At 41.7% G+C, this 14035-nt stretch overlaps 1 protein-coding gene across 4 annotated transcripts in view; it reads right to left on the bottom strand.

The window, feature by feature from the left end:
• The window catches only part of SMG1 (SMG1 nonsense mediated mRNA decay associated PI3K related kinase), a 153715-nt gene that overhangs the window by 41282 nt on the left and 98398 nt on the right, over positions 1 to 14035 (bottom strand). For all 4 annotated transcript variants that reach the window (XM_070412908.1, XM_070412909.1, XM_070412910.1 and 1 more), the window contains 7 exons: positions 11617 to 11771; positions 9514 to 9656; positions 9170 to 9371; positions 4528 to 4637; positions 3742 to 3889; positions 2869 to 3028; positions 1996 to 2116 (listed from right to left, as the gene is read on the bottom strand). In XM_070412908.1, the coding sequence (XP_070269009.1) occupies positions 1996 to 2116; positions 2869 to 3028; positions 3742 to 3889; positions 4528 to 4637; positions 9170 to 9371; positions 9514 to 9656; positions 11617 to 11771 (1039 nt within the window). The remainder of the gene's footprint in view (positions 1 to 1995; positions 2117 to 2868; positions 3029 to 3741; positions 3890 to 4527; positions 4638 to 9169; positions 9372 to 9513; positions 9657 to 11616; positions 11772 to 14035) is intronic.

Genomic DNA, 14035 nt, shown 5'->3' with positions numbered 1-14035 from the left:
CCTGCGTATGCGAACCGTTTCATACCCATTGGGGTAATAGGTATCATAAAAATCCCTGATTTTGCGCGGGAAACCTAAATAATTGCCCGCGCCATCTTATATTTTGGCGGGAAATTCACCCCACACTGGAGTGTTAACTTAAGTCAAGTGAAATCCATTTTCCATCTTCAAACCTTTTACTTACTTCTCCTGTTTCCCTTTCTCAAGGAAAGGCACATGATCAACCTGACTACTTGAGCGGGTCCTGGCAGTCATCTTAGACTTTACTTTCAATCCTCCTATCACATCTGCTTTTTTCTGTCCCTAATGCCACTACCTTTGGTTACCTTTGGCAACGACTTCAGCCAAACTGGTACCTTTGCCCCCAGTCATACCTTCTTCTAATCCATTCTCCAACCTGCAACTGAAGCAATCTTACACAGAGGAAGTCTGAACACTTCCCTTCCCTTTGATGGCCTCCCACTGCCCTTTTGACAAAGCCAAAACTCCTGAATGTGGCATTTAAGGCACTGATGCTTTGCATTCCATAGCAATCTCAACCTCATCCAGCTTCATCTCTCCCCTTTCTCCCTTAGGCAAATTAGGTCGCCTAAGCATCTTTCATTAATACAACCATTGCATTACTGACTTTTTCTTTCCAATTTTAAAACATGGTCAATAAGAAAAGGACAGAAAAGGAGATATTTAGAGTCCTATTATATGCCATGCTCTGTGCAAGTGCTTTTATATACCTTGTCTCATCTCCTATAAATCCTTACAAAGAATCACATCAGTGGGGCAATCACCATCACCAAAAAAGAAAGTGACTCAGAAGTTGAATGACTTGCCCTAAGGTCCCCCAATTTACAAATGCTGGGCTAAAGATCCAAACCCAGGTCTCTATGACATTAAGGGTATGAGTCACACTTACCAATAATCATCCTGCAATGCAAGTGCATACCCCAGCATTAGCATAGTTGAAACTTAACATTCAAATTTACTCAATAATCCCAGCTGCCACATTTCCAACTAAAATTCAACAGATTTCTGGCAAGTTTTCCATTTTAGAGCAGTAAAAGTAAATTACTGTCATCCTTTTAACATGATAGACATTCTTTCTTAGAAATGACACATTTTTCTACCTATTCCTTTGGAGTGTTTAAATTTAACATTTACAGCGTATTATATCTGATAAAGAATCTATACCGCAAACACATAAACAAGTCTTATGACTATTAGAAATTGACCAGATCTAAACACTTTACAGAATATAAGATATACAATGGCCACTACGCAAATAAAAAAATACTCAACATCACTAATCATCAGGAAAATGTAAATACCACAAGATACTACTATATACACACTCCAGGGACTAAAATTAAAGACTGACAACCCCAACAATGCAATGCCAGAGGAATGCAATAAGTACAACCAGTTTATAAGAATCTGCCAAACTATTTTGAAAGTTAAACCATATGACCCAACAGCCCTACTCCTAGACATTTACAAGAAAAATACAAATACATGTCCAACCAAAGACTTGTACATGAAATTCACAGCAGTTTGGTACATAGTAGCCCAATTTTTAGAACTCAAACATCCATTAAAGGGTCAACAGATAAACAAGTTGTGGTATATCCATACAATGGATTCTACTCAACAACAGGAAGGACCACACTGATACTTGTACTATGCGTGACCCTTAAAAATAAAATACTAAGCAAGCAAGTCAGACACAAGAGAGCATATTTTATGATTCCATTTATATAAAACTTTAGTAAAGACAGGACTAGTCTATAGTGATAGAAAGCAAATCAGTGGTTGCCTGGGATGGGCAGATGGGAGAGATAACTGGAAAAGACATAGGGAAACCTTTTGGAGTAGATAAATGTTCTATATTTTTATTTTATTGGTGTTTACAAAGGTGAGGATGTGTTAAAAGTCAAAGAACTATACACTTATAATGTATAAATTATATCTCAATAAATCTATTTCTTAAATAAACCTAGTTACCTTTTATTTTCTCCAACAACTGACTCTGGTACATGGTATATCTTAATGCCTGCATCCACGGCCTCACATCATGTTGTTTACATGAACGCAAAGCTTCACTGAAGAGTGGAATAAGACAGTCCTGCCAGGGAAAAACCAAAACTCCTTAATGGAAATAGGCTCCTTACATGTTTGTAGGCTGAGTTTAGTTACACCCCCATAGGACAGCTACCTCAGCTCTACTTCAGGTTTATATACATTAAACTCTCCCCTTTCTTCACTGTATCTTCTAATCACAGGAGGAAAAGACACTCTAAGAGAAAACTTTGTTTCACACCCCCCCCCTCCGAAAAAATTGTTTTTCAGGATGTAAATCCAATTTATCAATATATTTACCAATAAAGTACACAATTTTTATAAAAAATAAACAGCATATTTACTGTAAAGCAGAGGCTAAATTACAGAAACATAAAAAACTATTTCTTCATAAACACATTTTCAAAGATTATAATTCCTTTGGGAAGAGCTTATCTTTGACTAAACTTTAACCTATCTGGGAAAAGGAGGGAATGTCTTCATTTTAGTCAAATCTAAAATTTATATAATCTGCCCAAGGGAGATATGTTTACGTACACCAACATCTTGTCCAAAAAGAGAAAGGAAGAAAAAAATTAAGCAATTAGCATCCTTGAGATTATGTATCTTAGGTTCTTTGATCTGCCTTACACACTTCTCAAATGAAGATCTGCCTGAAAATGGCATTTCAGATTTCTGTATTTGCTAGCTTGTCCAAACAAAACCCACAAATGCTATTTTAAAAATTGAAAAATAGTCTTTGCTCTACACTAGTGCCTATTGATGATTGAAAGAATATCCTGGTAAAGATATACACACCTCTGTAGAAAGTCTGTTAGAAACTGTGTTCTCCAAAGCAAAAGAGCAATACAGCTGTAAGGTACTCAGAACTGGAAGAGATTGGGAGACTGTCAAAGTAGAAAGTCTCAGTGGTCCAATAGCTATACGTGAGGTTTGCTTCAAGTACTTTACCATGTTTCTGAAACAAAATATTTATTATTAATTAATTAATGAGATGTCTCAACTTGTAACCGCTAAAGGGTATAAAGCAGTTTGATAAGATGCTTCCATATTGGCATCCAAAGTGAGGAAAGGAAGAGGATCTGGCCTGCTCTTTAGTAAAATGATATAAGCAAGTCAGGGCATTTGCTTTTGGGGGGAGGGGGGAGTTATATTTTATTTATTGTCAACTTCAGTGTATATTGGCAAGTGGCATTCACATATTATATAACTTCTACAACAAAATGAAGCTATCATGACTAGCACTGTAGTGCTCTGTTAACTGCCTCACCCCACCAGAGTACATACATTTGTTGTGAATTATCTATCTATATAAAAGCCTAAGCGACTGTCACAACTGAAACAACCAGACGACAGAAAAGGCTGTGTGGGGCAACCAGGCCAGCAGAGGGGGTTAGTGAGGGGCGACCAAACAAGTGAGCAGCAGGCTGCATGGGGTGACCAGGCCAGCAAGGGGGGGGGGGGGGGCAGTGAGGGGCGATCAGGCAGGCAGGCAGGCAGGCGAGCAGTTAAGAGCCAGCAGTCCAGGATTCTGAGAGGGGTCCCGGATTGGAGAGGATGCAGGGTGGGCTGAAGGGACCCCCCCCCCCCCCCCGCACCACGCACAAATTTCATGCACCGGGCCTCTAGTACATATGTAATGCACATTCACCTCCTTAGGATTCAACTTACTCAGTGATAGACTGCCACTTCTGATCTTGTTCTAGATGGTTTAAAGCAGTTGCCAAACAAACAGAGCTTCTTAACAACTGAACTTCAATGGCTTTCTGGAGTTCCCTTGGATCTGGACTCAACATGTTAGGAAGCAGTTTTTTCATATCTACATAAGTTAAATAGATTCCATTAAAAGTTAATTCACTTTTAATGTACGAGTAATAAGATATTTTGACAGTGTTAAGAAATTATCAATTAATACCTCCTTTCATATTAGTTTCAAACAAGTAAATACTACTTCTGACACCTATGAAAATGATTCTTTATGTAAAATTTTAATTTAGAACTCCCCCAAATGAGTTCATTTCAAGGCTTAGAAATCAGTAAGTCACTATTCATAGGGGTTAATCTAGAGCTACTTTGGCAAATCTTACTGAATCTAGCAAATCAATGCTACAACACAAATTACCCAATACTACAGTATACATTATACAAAATCTTTCAGTTGTGATAAAAAACTTAATTAATGAACCACATCAAGATGTCAAGCACAAAATATATTTAGCTTAAACACTACTCATACTTTTCCAAGCAAACTGGCTAGATAAATTTCAAAGTATTACTTTTTAAAGTTTGCTTAATTTTAAACTATTTATTTGCCAAATAAACAGAACAGTCCTAAATTAGCTGATTTGCATGGAACTCTGCCCCAAAGTTCATATACAATAACTTCCCAGATTCCCCAGTAAAATCCTAAAAGCCAAACATTTTGAGCAACTTGTGAATAAAAATTATCTCAAATACCTATTTTTTCTTTTGATCCTCCAGCAAGTAGATTGATATTTTCTCCTGGTAACAGTTCTAATTGCTCAGTACATTCAACGAATTCTCCAGACTCAAAACTGCTTAGTGATCTGTAATTAAAATATAGGTTAGCTTGTATTATGTATTACACCATATCCAGCCTGTGGAACCATTAAAAAATTTTTTTTTCTTAAAAGACAGCAAAATTACACAGCATTCTTTTGATGAAGCTCTTTCCACAGCAGCCACCATTTTATTTTTATTTTGAAGATGTGACTACCATCTTAATTAGCACTAAAATTGGACTGGCAAACCGGAAAGTCACAGCTTTAGATATTACGCAGTTCAGCATGCTCACCCCTCCATGTCGCCTTCCTCTTTTTACATGCGCCTATTTTCATTGAGGCCCCTCCAACAAACTGGCAGTGGACTTCTGCAGGGCAACTTCAACATCTAGTTCTCCCCAAGCTATCACCAGACATCCTATAGGGCTACTTTTACAGCCATCATCTAAAGTCCAAGACCCTGTAGGTCTTTATTATTTCGATCTTATATCCTAGTCCTGCCTTCATTCACTGCTGACACCCCTCCCCCATCTCTCTCTACCTTTCCTACTATGTTTCATTGAATCTGTTTTCTCTTCTTTTAAGGAAGTCTTCCTTCCCATCTCCTTCCCTTACCTGAAAATGGTGAACCCTCTGAAACTCCCTCCTATAGTCCTAGAGCATCAATGCCAAGATGAGAGGCCTCACCTTCTAGCTCCTCTCTGCTACTTTCAGATCCCTAACCCTGTTCCCATTCCTATTGTAGCTGCTCTCTAACCAAGATGACTTAGTTTCTTAATCTCTTCTCTGTGAATCACTCATCTTTTCCTATCCCCCTCACTGTGTTGCTTCCCTTACATCTCAGCCTGAATCCAGCACTGTAAATAGACATCACTTGACTGTACCTGCTTCTACCTTAATAAGCCCCACGCCTGGCTCAATGTAATCACCAGCCTCTCAGGTGAGCTGTATGGCTGATGAACTGTCAAAACACTTACCCTTCTGCCACTACAGGGTCTAAGTCTTCTCCAGAGGTACGTTCTGCCTGTGCCCACTATATTCTACAATACCCTCACACTTTTAGCTAATGACTGGCTCCTTAGGAAAATAAAATAAAGAAGGAACAAAAACCACAGGCTTTAATTTCCTCTACCCTTACCCAACCTACCATCTACTCCCAAAACTAACTGTATCTAACTTTAACTGATTTCCTTGAGGCACAGAAAAGGTGGGCGGGTTCAGTTAATCCTTTAATCAACGTTCTTTACCCTTTTTCTTCAACCTCTGCTTTCTAGTGTCTCCTCCCCCTTTGCCTAAAAGAACACTTAATTTCACCAATCATATCCTATCTAATAAATCCTAATAATAGACAAACATGGTAATTGACCGTACCTTCACTACGCCTCCCATTGGCTAATCAGTGTAATATGCAAATTAACTGCCAACAAAGATGGCAGCTAATTTGCATACCGCAGGCAGGGTGGGACAGCACCATCTAGCCTGCCCTGCCGCCATCCGGGCCTGCTATCTGTGACCCGGGGCGGCGGGTGTCCGTGTGTGACCCGACCCGGGGCGGCTGGGCGGTGCAGCAGCTATCGGCCAGCCCGCCCGGCCGCCATCCGGGCATCCCGTGTGCGACCCGCCAGGGCGGCACCCCAACCCCCGGATCGGCCCTGCCATGTGTGCGACCCGGGGAGGCGGGTTAGGCACTGAGGGATCGGGCCTGCCATCTGCCACCCGGGGAGCGGGCCTAAGCCAGCAGGTGGTTATCTCTCGAGGGGTCCCAGACTGTGAGAGGGCACAAGTGGGGCTAAGAGACACCCTCCCACCCACTTCCCGTGCACAAATTTTTGTGCACCAGGCCTCTAGTATTTAAAATAAACACACAATATTCTACTTCAGCCACAGCTTCTTCCCCTAGACTTCAAGAAAAACTCACTACTGCTCTAGCCAGTTTGGCTCAGTGGATAGAGCATCGGCCCGCAGACTAAAGGGTCCTGGTTTCAATTCAGGTCAAGGGCACGTACCTTGGTTGCAGGTTTCCCAGTCCTGGTCAGGGTGCATGCATACAAAAGGCAACCAATTGATGTATCTCTCTCACATCAATATTTCTCTCTGTCTCTCCCTCACCTTTCTACTTTCTCTAAAAAACAATGGAAAAATATCCTCGGGTGAGGATTAACAAAAAAAAGAAAGAAAAACTCGCTACCCAATTAACCTACCTAATGCTTTTCACTTTCAAATTTCTCCACCAACAGTGTTCAACCTGGCTGTTTCTCCTTCTCTCTCTATAAAGCTCTTCTTGCTTGCATCCTGGAGCTTCTGACAAGGCTGACTATTCCACTCTGGCTCTCATCTCCCACACTTCCTTTCTCAATGTCCTTGTGTTCTCTTCAATGGCTCCTTCCACATCCCTTAACAGATGCTCAAAAGGATTCTGAGCCCTCTTGGCACACTTTCATTTTTACTCATTCTTCTCCAGAGCTTTACCTGTGGTTGGTGGTTTATAAGGGCTCCAGAGTATAGAGTCATGCCTTAATTATTACCTATATGCTCGTGATCCCCACATCTCTTTCTAGCTTAGATTTTCCTCCTTAGTTCCAAATCCAATTCTTAACTGCATACTTAATTTCATCTGCATGTTTCACAAACACTTTTCTTAAACATGCCTCACTGTTCTTTGTGCATTCCTACTTCAATTAATAGTATGTTTTCTCCTTCCTCTACTTTTACAGCCACAAATTAATGGTCTATATGCTTTCCTTGCCTCCACATCTCCTTTCTCTTTACAACACAGCAGAGTGAACCACTAACACAGATCATAACATGCCTTTCCTGTTCAAATTCCACCTACGTTTTTTTTTTTAGCTTATTAGGGGTCAAAGTCCTTTTCACACTTATTTCTTTTTATTACTAATTTTTACTTGGTTCTTATTTGTTTTTATTAACCTTTCAAAAATGTATTTATAGCTCACATTTATGTCAATGTTTAGTATTAGAAGGGTTTTGGGTCTTGACTTAGAAGTTTGATGCTTTTGTGATAGGAACTTAACTTTTGTTTATATTAATCCTATGTAATAAAAGCCTAATATGCTGTGTCTGGTCATCCGTTCAAACAATCAGTGTAATATGCTAATGATATACTAAGGCTACTCAACCACTCACTACAACGTGCAATGACCACCAGGGGGTAGACACTCCGACCGGTAGGTTAGCTTGCTGCTGGGGTCTGGCCAATCAGGACTGAGTGAGATGGGCCAGACATGCCCTGGAGCCCTCCCATGGTCCCTCCCCGGCTGGCCAACCTCCCACGTCCCTCCCAGCCCCGATCGTGCACCGGGCCTCTAGTTAGCCTATAATAAAATTAGTTTCCTTATATGTTATTTCACTTCACTTAAAAGTCAATTTCCAAGAACCTATCAATGATATCAGTGAGGATTTACTGTATTCATATCTAATTTAGAAACAATGCCATCAAATGTGATCCTTTCTAAAGCAGTGAAAAATTTATCTTTATAATAGTCCCTCCCTTATTCATGGTTTCACTTTTTTTTTTCTTTTTTAAAAAATATGTATTTTATTGATTTCAGAGAGGAAGGGAGAGGGAGAGACAGAAACATCAATGAGAATCATTGATTGGTTGCCTCCTCCATGCCCCCTACTGGGGATCGAGCCTGCAACTCAGGGATGTGCCTTTGACTGGAATCGAACCCAGGACCCTTTAGTCTGCAGACCAACGCTCTATCTGCTGAGCCAAACCAGCTAGGACACGGTTTCACTTACCCACGGTCAACAGTGGTCCGAAAATGTTAAATGGAAAATTACAGAAATAAACTATTCATAAGTTTTAAATTGTGCACTGTTCTGAGCAGCATGATGAAATCTCACACCATCAGACTTGGGATGGGAATCATCTCTTTGTCCAGATATCCACATGTATACACTACCTGCCCATGTATACTTAGTAGCCATCTAAGTTATCAGTAGGTTATCAGATGAGAGACAAGAGTCATACCACATTCGCATAAGCTTTATTACAGTATATTATTATAACTGTTCTATTTGATTATTAGTTATTGTTGTTAAGCTCTTACTCTAATTTATCTTTATCATTGGTTATGTATGCATAGGAAAAAGTATGTACAGGGTTTGGTAATATCTGCAGTTTCAGGCATTTACTGGGGGTCTTAGAAAGTATTCCCTATGGATAAGGTGGGAGGCGGGGGACTACTCTATATTCAGTTTTATTTTAGAATAGGCTGAGAATCATACCAAGTAACTGTTTCAACAATTATGAGTCTGTTTTCGCATAGCATGAATGCCCTCCTCACTTGAATAGGCTCTGAGAATCATACCAAATAACTGTTTCAATCATTATGAGTCTGTTTTCGCATAGCATGAATGCCCTCCTCACTTCTAATGTTGGTTTCTAACTACAGTCATTTTTAGAACGCAGCATTGGGGCTACAACCATCTTGCAATAGTAGATATGACCAATTTCAACATTTTTCTGCCACAGAGGAAGCCTTAAAGGTTACTGAAAATTTGTTTTAATGGGGTTAAGTATCATAATTTACAACTGAAAAAAAAATCCTTACTTTATATAGTTGAAATCCGCTTTTAGGTTGAGAGAAGTACTGCTGGTACTCTTTTTCAAGTCGTGGATAGCATTCTGCCATTCCTGTACAGCAGCCCAATCAGCAATTGAAATGTAGCACTCACATGCTTTATTTCCCAAATAATTTATAACCTCAGGGGAAGAGTCAGGTGGTTTGGACAACAAAGATTTCCTGGAGTCACCTGAGTGAAATTATTTATAATACATATAGAGAGATCCAGAGCAGTTATGAATATATCAGAGTGCAGAAATTAAAAAGCATGCAGTAAGATCATCAGTATAAATTGTTTGATGACTACTTTTATTTAAATGTTGAATACTCACCGTTTAGAGAATGTTTTGGGCTGGCGCTATTTCGCCCGGCATTGGCCAATGTAAGAACAGATTTGTCGAAACTGGAGATGCAGCAATCAACCCCTGTCATGGCACACAGATGCTCCTGGTACTCCACAGAGGCCTTTTCAAACCTTCAACGCAAATTGAGACAGCCTTATTCTTAAATTATCCACATATTCATTTCCATAAAAACTAGAAAGAATGAATCACTCAATAAAAAGAGCTAGATAATTAGTTGATTATTTTGCGTGGGGCGTGCAAAAAATTAGATCTCTTCCTCCCAACAACTGAAAATAAATTACATTGTTAAATGTTGAAAAAAAGATGGCAAAAAATAACAGAAAACATTTGGATAAATATCTGATCTCAATGTGTGCAAAGGCTAATAGAAAAATAAATACAAGAAAAGAATCCATAAAGTAACAGATTTAATGGCATAATAATCTGAAACTTCTGGGTATAAAAAAACCCCACCATAAACATTAAAAGCAAATTACAAGTCAAGAAATTAAATAGCATCAATAATCTTGGTGTATATTAAAATTTCACAGATCAATAAAGAAAAAAATGAGAGGCCATGAAAACTTAATCTGGGTTTTCAAAAATCACAAATGATCAATATAGCACAAAGAGATAAGTTTTACTATTAACCATTAATAAAGCAATGTAGCCAGGGCAGTGTGGGTCAGTGGTTGAGAGTCCACCCATGAACCAGGAGGTCACAGTTCGAGGGCACATGCCTGGGTTGTGGACTCGAATCCCAGTAGGGGGCATGCAGTGATTCTCTCTCATCACTGATGTCTTCCCCCACCCCAAAAATAAAGCAATGTAAAATAAAACAAATACTTTCAATGATGATGGTGACCGGGTTCTTGTTTCTCAGTGACATTCAGTGTTCACAAAGGTGAAGATAAGGTATTCTCTACTGTTAGGGATTTAAATTGGAATAAACTTTTCTGTAGGGTAACTTAGTAACAGTATGTATCATAGCCTTTTTTAGATCCATAGCCTTTCTTCTAGTAAATCAGCTTGTAGAAATGAATTCAAAGAAAATAACCACAACTATGAGCAAATAGCTAAATGCCAAGGTGTACTAAGAAGGTGTAGTAAAGCCCTAGCTGGTTTGGCTCAGTGGACAAAGCATCAGTCTGTGGACTGAAGGGTCCCGGGTTCGATTCCAGTCAAGGCACATGCCAGAGTTGCGGGCTTGATCACCAGTAGGGGGCGTGCAGTAGGCAGCCAATCAATGATTCTTTCTCATCATTGATGTTTCCATCTCTCTCTCCTTCTCCCTTCCTCTCTGAAATCAATAAACATATATTTTTTTAAAAAATGAAGGTGTAGTAAAAAACAAACAACAGAAACAACCTTATTGCCCAACAACAGGGATGTTAAATTCGGGTATATTCACATATAAATATAACTGTGACGTTAAAAATCATATTGTAGAATATTTTAACATGGCAAAGTACTTTTTAAAATATTGCTCAGTGGAAAAAGCAAAACCATGTGGCCAGCAAAAACACTGCTATTTCTGTGTAAAGAGGGGAGAAAACGACATGAGAAGAAAAAAGAACAAAAAGGCATATACACAAAAACTATAGTTACCATTAGGAGATGGAATTATGAACAGTTCTTTTATTTTTTTTCCTACATTTTATAGATTTTATAAAACTTACATCAATGTACACAGATTATGGTACATTCTCATTTATCTAGAGAAATCGAATGAGTCTGAATGTTGAGTGTACAGGGCTAATAAGCAATTACTCTAGCCATAAAGGATAATTTGTACCAGACTGATGTGAAAGGTTATTAATTAAGGATCAAGTTCAAAAGTATTTATAAACCAAATAACTGGCAGATCTTGTTTTAAGAAAGAATTCTTATTAATTCACAAATAAGAAAGACACTTAAGTTTTGCTACTAAAGACTGACTGAAGATGTGTCCTAGTAAAATGATTTATAAGCAAGCTCCAACTGCTAAAATTGATCAAAGCTGTTTTAGCATTTAAATACAATGTTAGCCAGTAATACAAATGATTTAAACATAAAGAAATTCTATCACCCATTTCCTTCCTTCCAACTTACCTCCCTTCAGCCTGTTGGGCCACTGAGTTAATCCAAAGAAGATTTTTCCCAACAATGGAAGATGACCAGACAGCAATTCCCTGTATCGCTTCAGGACAATGAAGTTCACACAGTGCTTCTACCACCATCATGATGGTTACTTCCAATTCATTCCCCTGAAAATGGCACTCAGAAAAATTAAACTCAGACATCAATACCATTAAATTCAAAATCTCTTCTAAATTTACAACTACTGGTCATAATCAAAGCCTATTTAAGGTCAAATGTACTTAATTATTTTAACAACCATGATATTACAACATTTAGGGTACAATTATTAAAATTTAATATATAATGTAGCTACAAAAGGTGACTGACAGAACCTTAATAGCACATGGGTGTTAATCTTTACAAAATAAAAGGCTCCCCAATATTTAAACTATGGCGTCTGTAGGAGTAACACATGAAGTAAATAAAAGCCAAATTAAATGTAAACATGAATTAAAAGATGATTAATTTCATGTCTCTGAATATTACCTGACTTACCTTCATTAGCAAACATTTGTTATATTTGGATACCCCTTATTGAGCCCACTTAGAACCCAGCACTTTTCCCATACATTGCAACATTATTATTATATACTAGAGGCCCGGTGCACAAAAATTTGTGCACTGGGGGGGGGGGGGGGGGGGTCCCCCAGCCCGGCCTGTGCCCTCTTGCAGTCTGGGACCCCTCGGGAGATAATGACCTGCTGGCTTAGGCCTGCTCCTGGGTGGCAGAGGGCACACCCAATCCCTAGGTGCAGCCCCTGGTCAGGCTCAGAGCAGGGCCGATTGGGGAGTTGGGGTGCCGCCCCGTCATGCACAGAGCAGGGCGGATCGGGAGGTTGCAATGCCACCCTCAGTCACGCTCAGGGTAGGGTCGATTGGGGGGGTTGGGGACCGCCCCCTGTCACACTCAAGGCAGGGTCGATGGGGAGATTGCGGCGCCACCCCCTGTCACGCACAGAGCAGGGCCGATCAAGGGGTTGGGGCGCTGCCACCTGTCACGCACAGAGCAGGGCCCATTAGGGGGTTGGGGCGCTGCCCCCTGTCACTCACAGAGCAGGGCCCATCAGGGGGTTGAGGAGCTCCCCCCTGTCACTCACAGAGTAGGGCCGATAGGGGAGTTGGGGCACCACCCCCTGTCACACACACAGCAGGGCGGATCAAGGGGTTGGGGCGCTGCACCCTGTCACACTCAGGGCAGGGCCAATGGGGAGGTTATGGCTCTACCCTGTCACACACAGAACAAGGCCCGTGGAGGGGGGTTGGGGCACCACCCTCTATCACCCACAGAGCAGGGCCGATCAAGGGGTTGGGGCGCTGCCACCTGTCACGCACAGAGCAGGGCCCATTAGGGGGTTGGGGCGCTGCCCCCTGTCACTCACAGAGCAGGGCCCATCAGGGGGTTGAGGAGCTCCCCCCTGTCACTCACAGAGTAGGGCCGATAGGGGAGTTGGGGCACCACCCCCTGTCACACACACAGCAGGGCGGATCAAGGGGTTGGGGCGCTGCACCCTGTCACACTCAGGGCAGGGCCAATGGGGAGGTTATGGCTCTACCCTGTCACACACAGAACAAGGCCCGTGGAGGGGGGTTGGGGCACCACCCTCTATCACCCACAGAGCAGGGCCGATCAGGGGGTTGGGGCACCGCCACTGTCACACTCAGGGCAGGGCCGATGGAGAGGTTATGGTTCTACCCTGTCACTCACAGAGCAGGGCCCGTGGGGCCGGGGGGTTGGGGCGCCGCACCCTGTCACACACAGAGCAGGGCCGATCAGGGGGTTGGTGCACCGCACCCTGTCACACACAGAGCCGCAGGGCAATAGGGGGATTGGGGAGCTCCCCCCTATCAGGCACAGAGCAGGGCTGATCAGGGGGTTTGGGCGCTGCCCCTTGTCACGCTGATCCCGGTGCCAGGAGGCATATTACCCTTTTACTATATAGAATAGAGGCCTGGTGCACGGGTAGGGGCTGGCTGGTTTGCCCTGAAGGGTGTCCTGGATCAGGGTGGGGGTCCCCACTGGGGTGCCTGGCCAGTCTGGCTGAGGGGCTGAGGGCTGTTTTCCCGCTGGCAGTTGACTAAAAGCTCCCAACCGCTCCTTGTTTTCTTTTCTTTTTTTTTTTTTATTCTGGGCCAGCTTTAGCTCTGAGGCCTCGCTGCTGAAAACATGGATACAATGTTTCGGTCCGGGGCTGACTGAAAGCGGGTTTTGTTTAGCTTCTTATTTGCAACATAGTAATAGTTCCCTAGAGTTGCAGTTGAGAGGCCAGGAAGTGAGGCGGGGAACGTTGGAGTCTGCAGTCCCTGGAGGAAGCAAACCTCCCTGCTCCCTTCAGTGCATGGCTGCCGGCCGACATCTTGGCTGACAGTTAATTTGCATAAGGATACGCTG

Source organism: Myotis yumanensis, unplaced genomic scaffold, assembly GCF_028538775.1.
Source record: "Myotis yumanensis isolate MYYU_CA2020_CCGP unplaced genomic scaffold, mMyoYum1.0.hap1 SCAF_4, whole genome shotgun sequence".
NCBI lineage: Eukaryota > Metazoa > Chordata > Mammalia > Chiroptera > Vespertilionidae > Myotis > Myotis yumanensis.
This window is presented reverse-complemented; position numbering and strand designations above follow the sequence as displayed.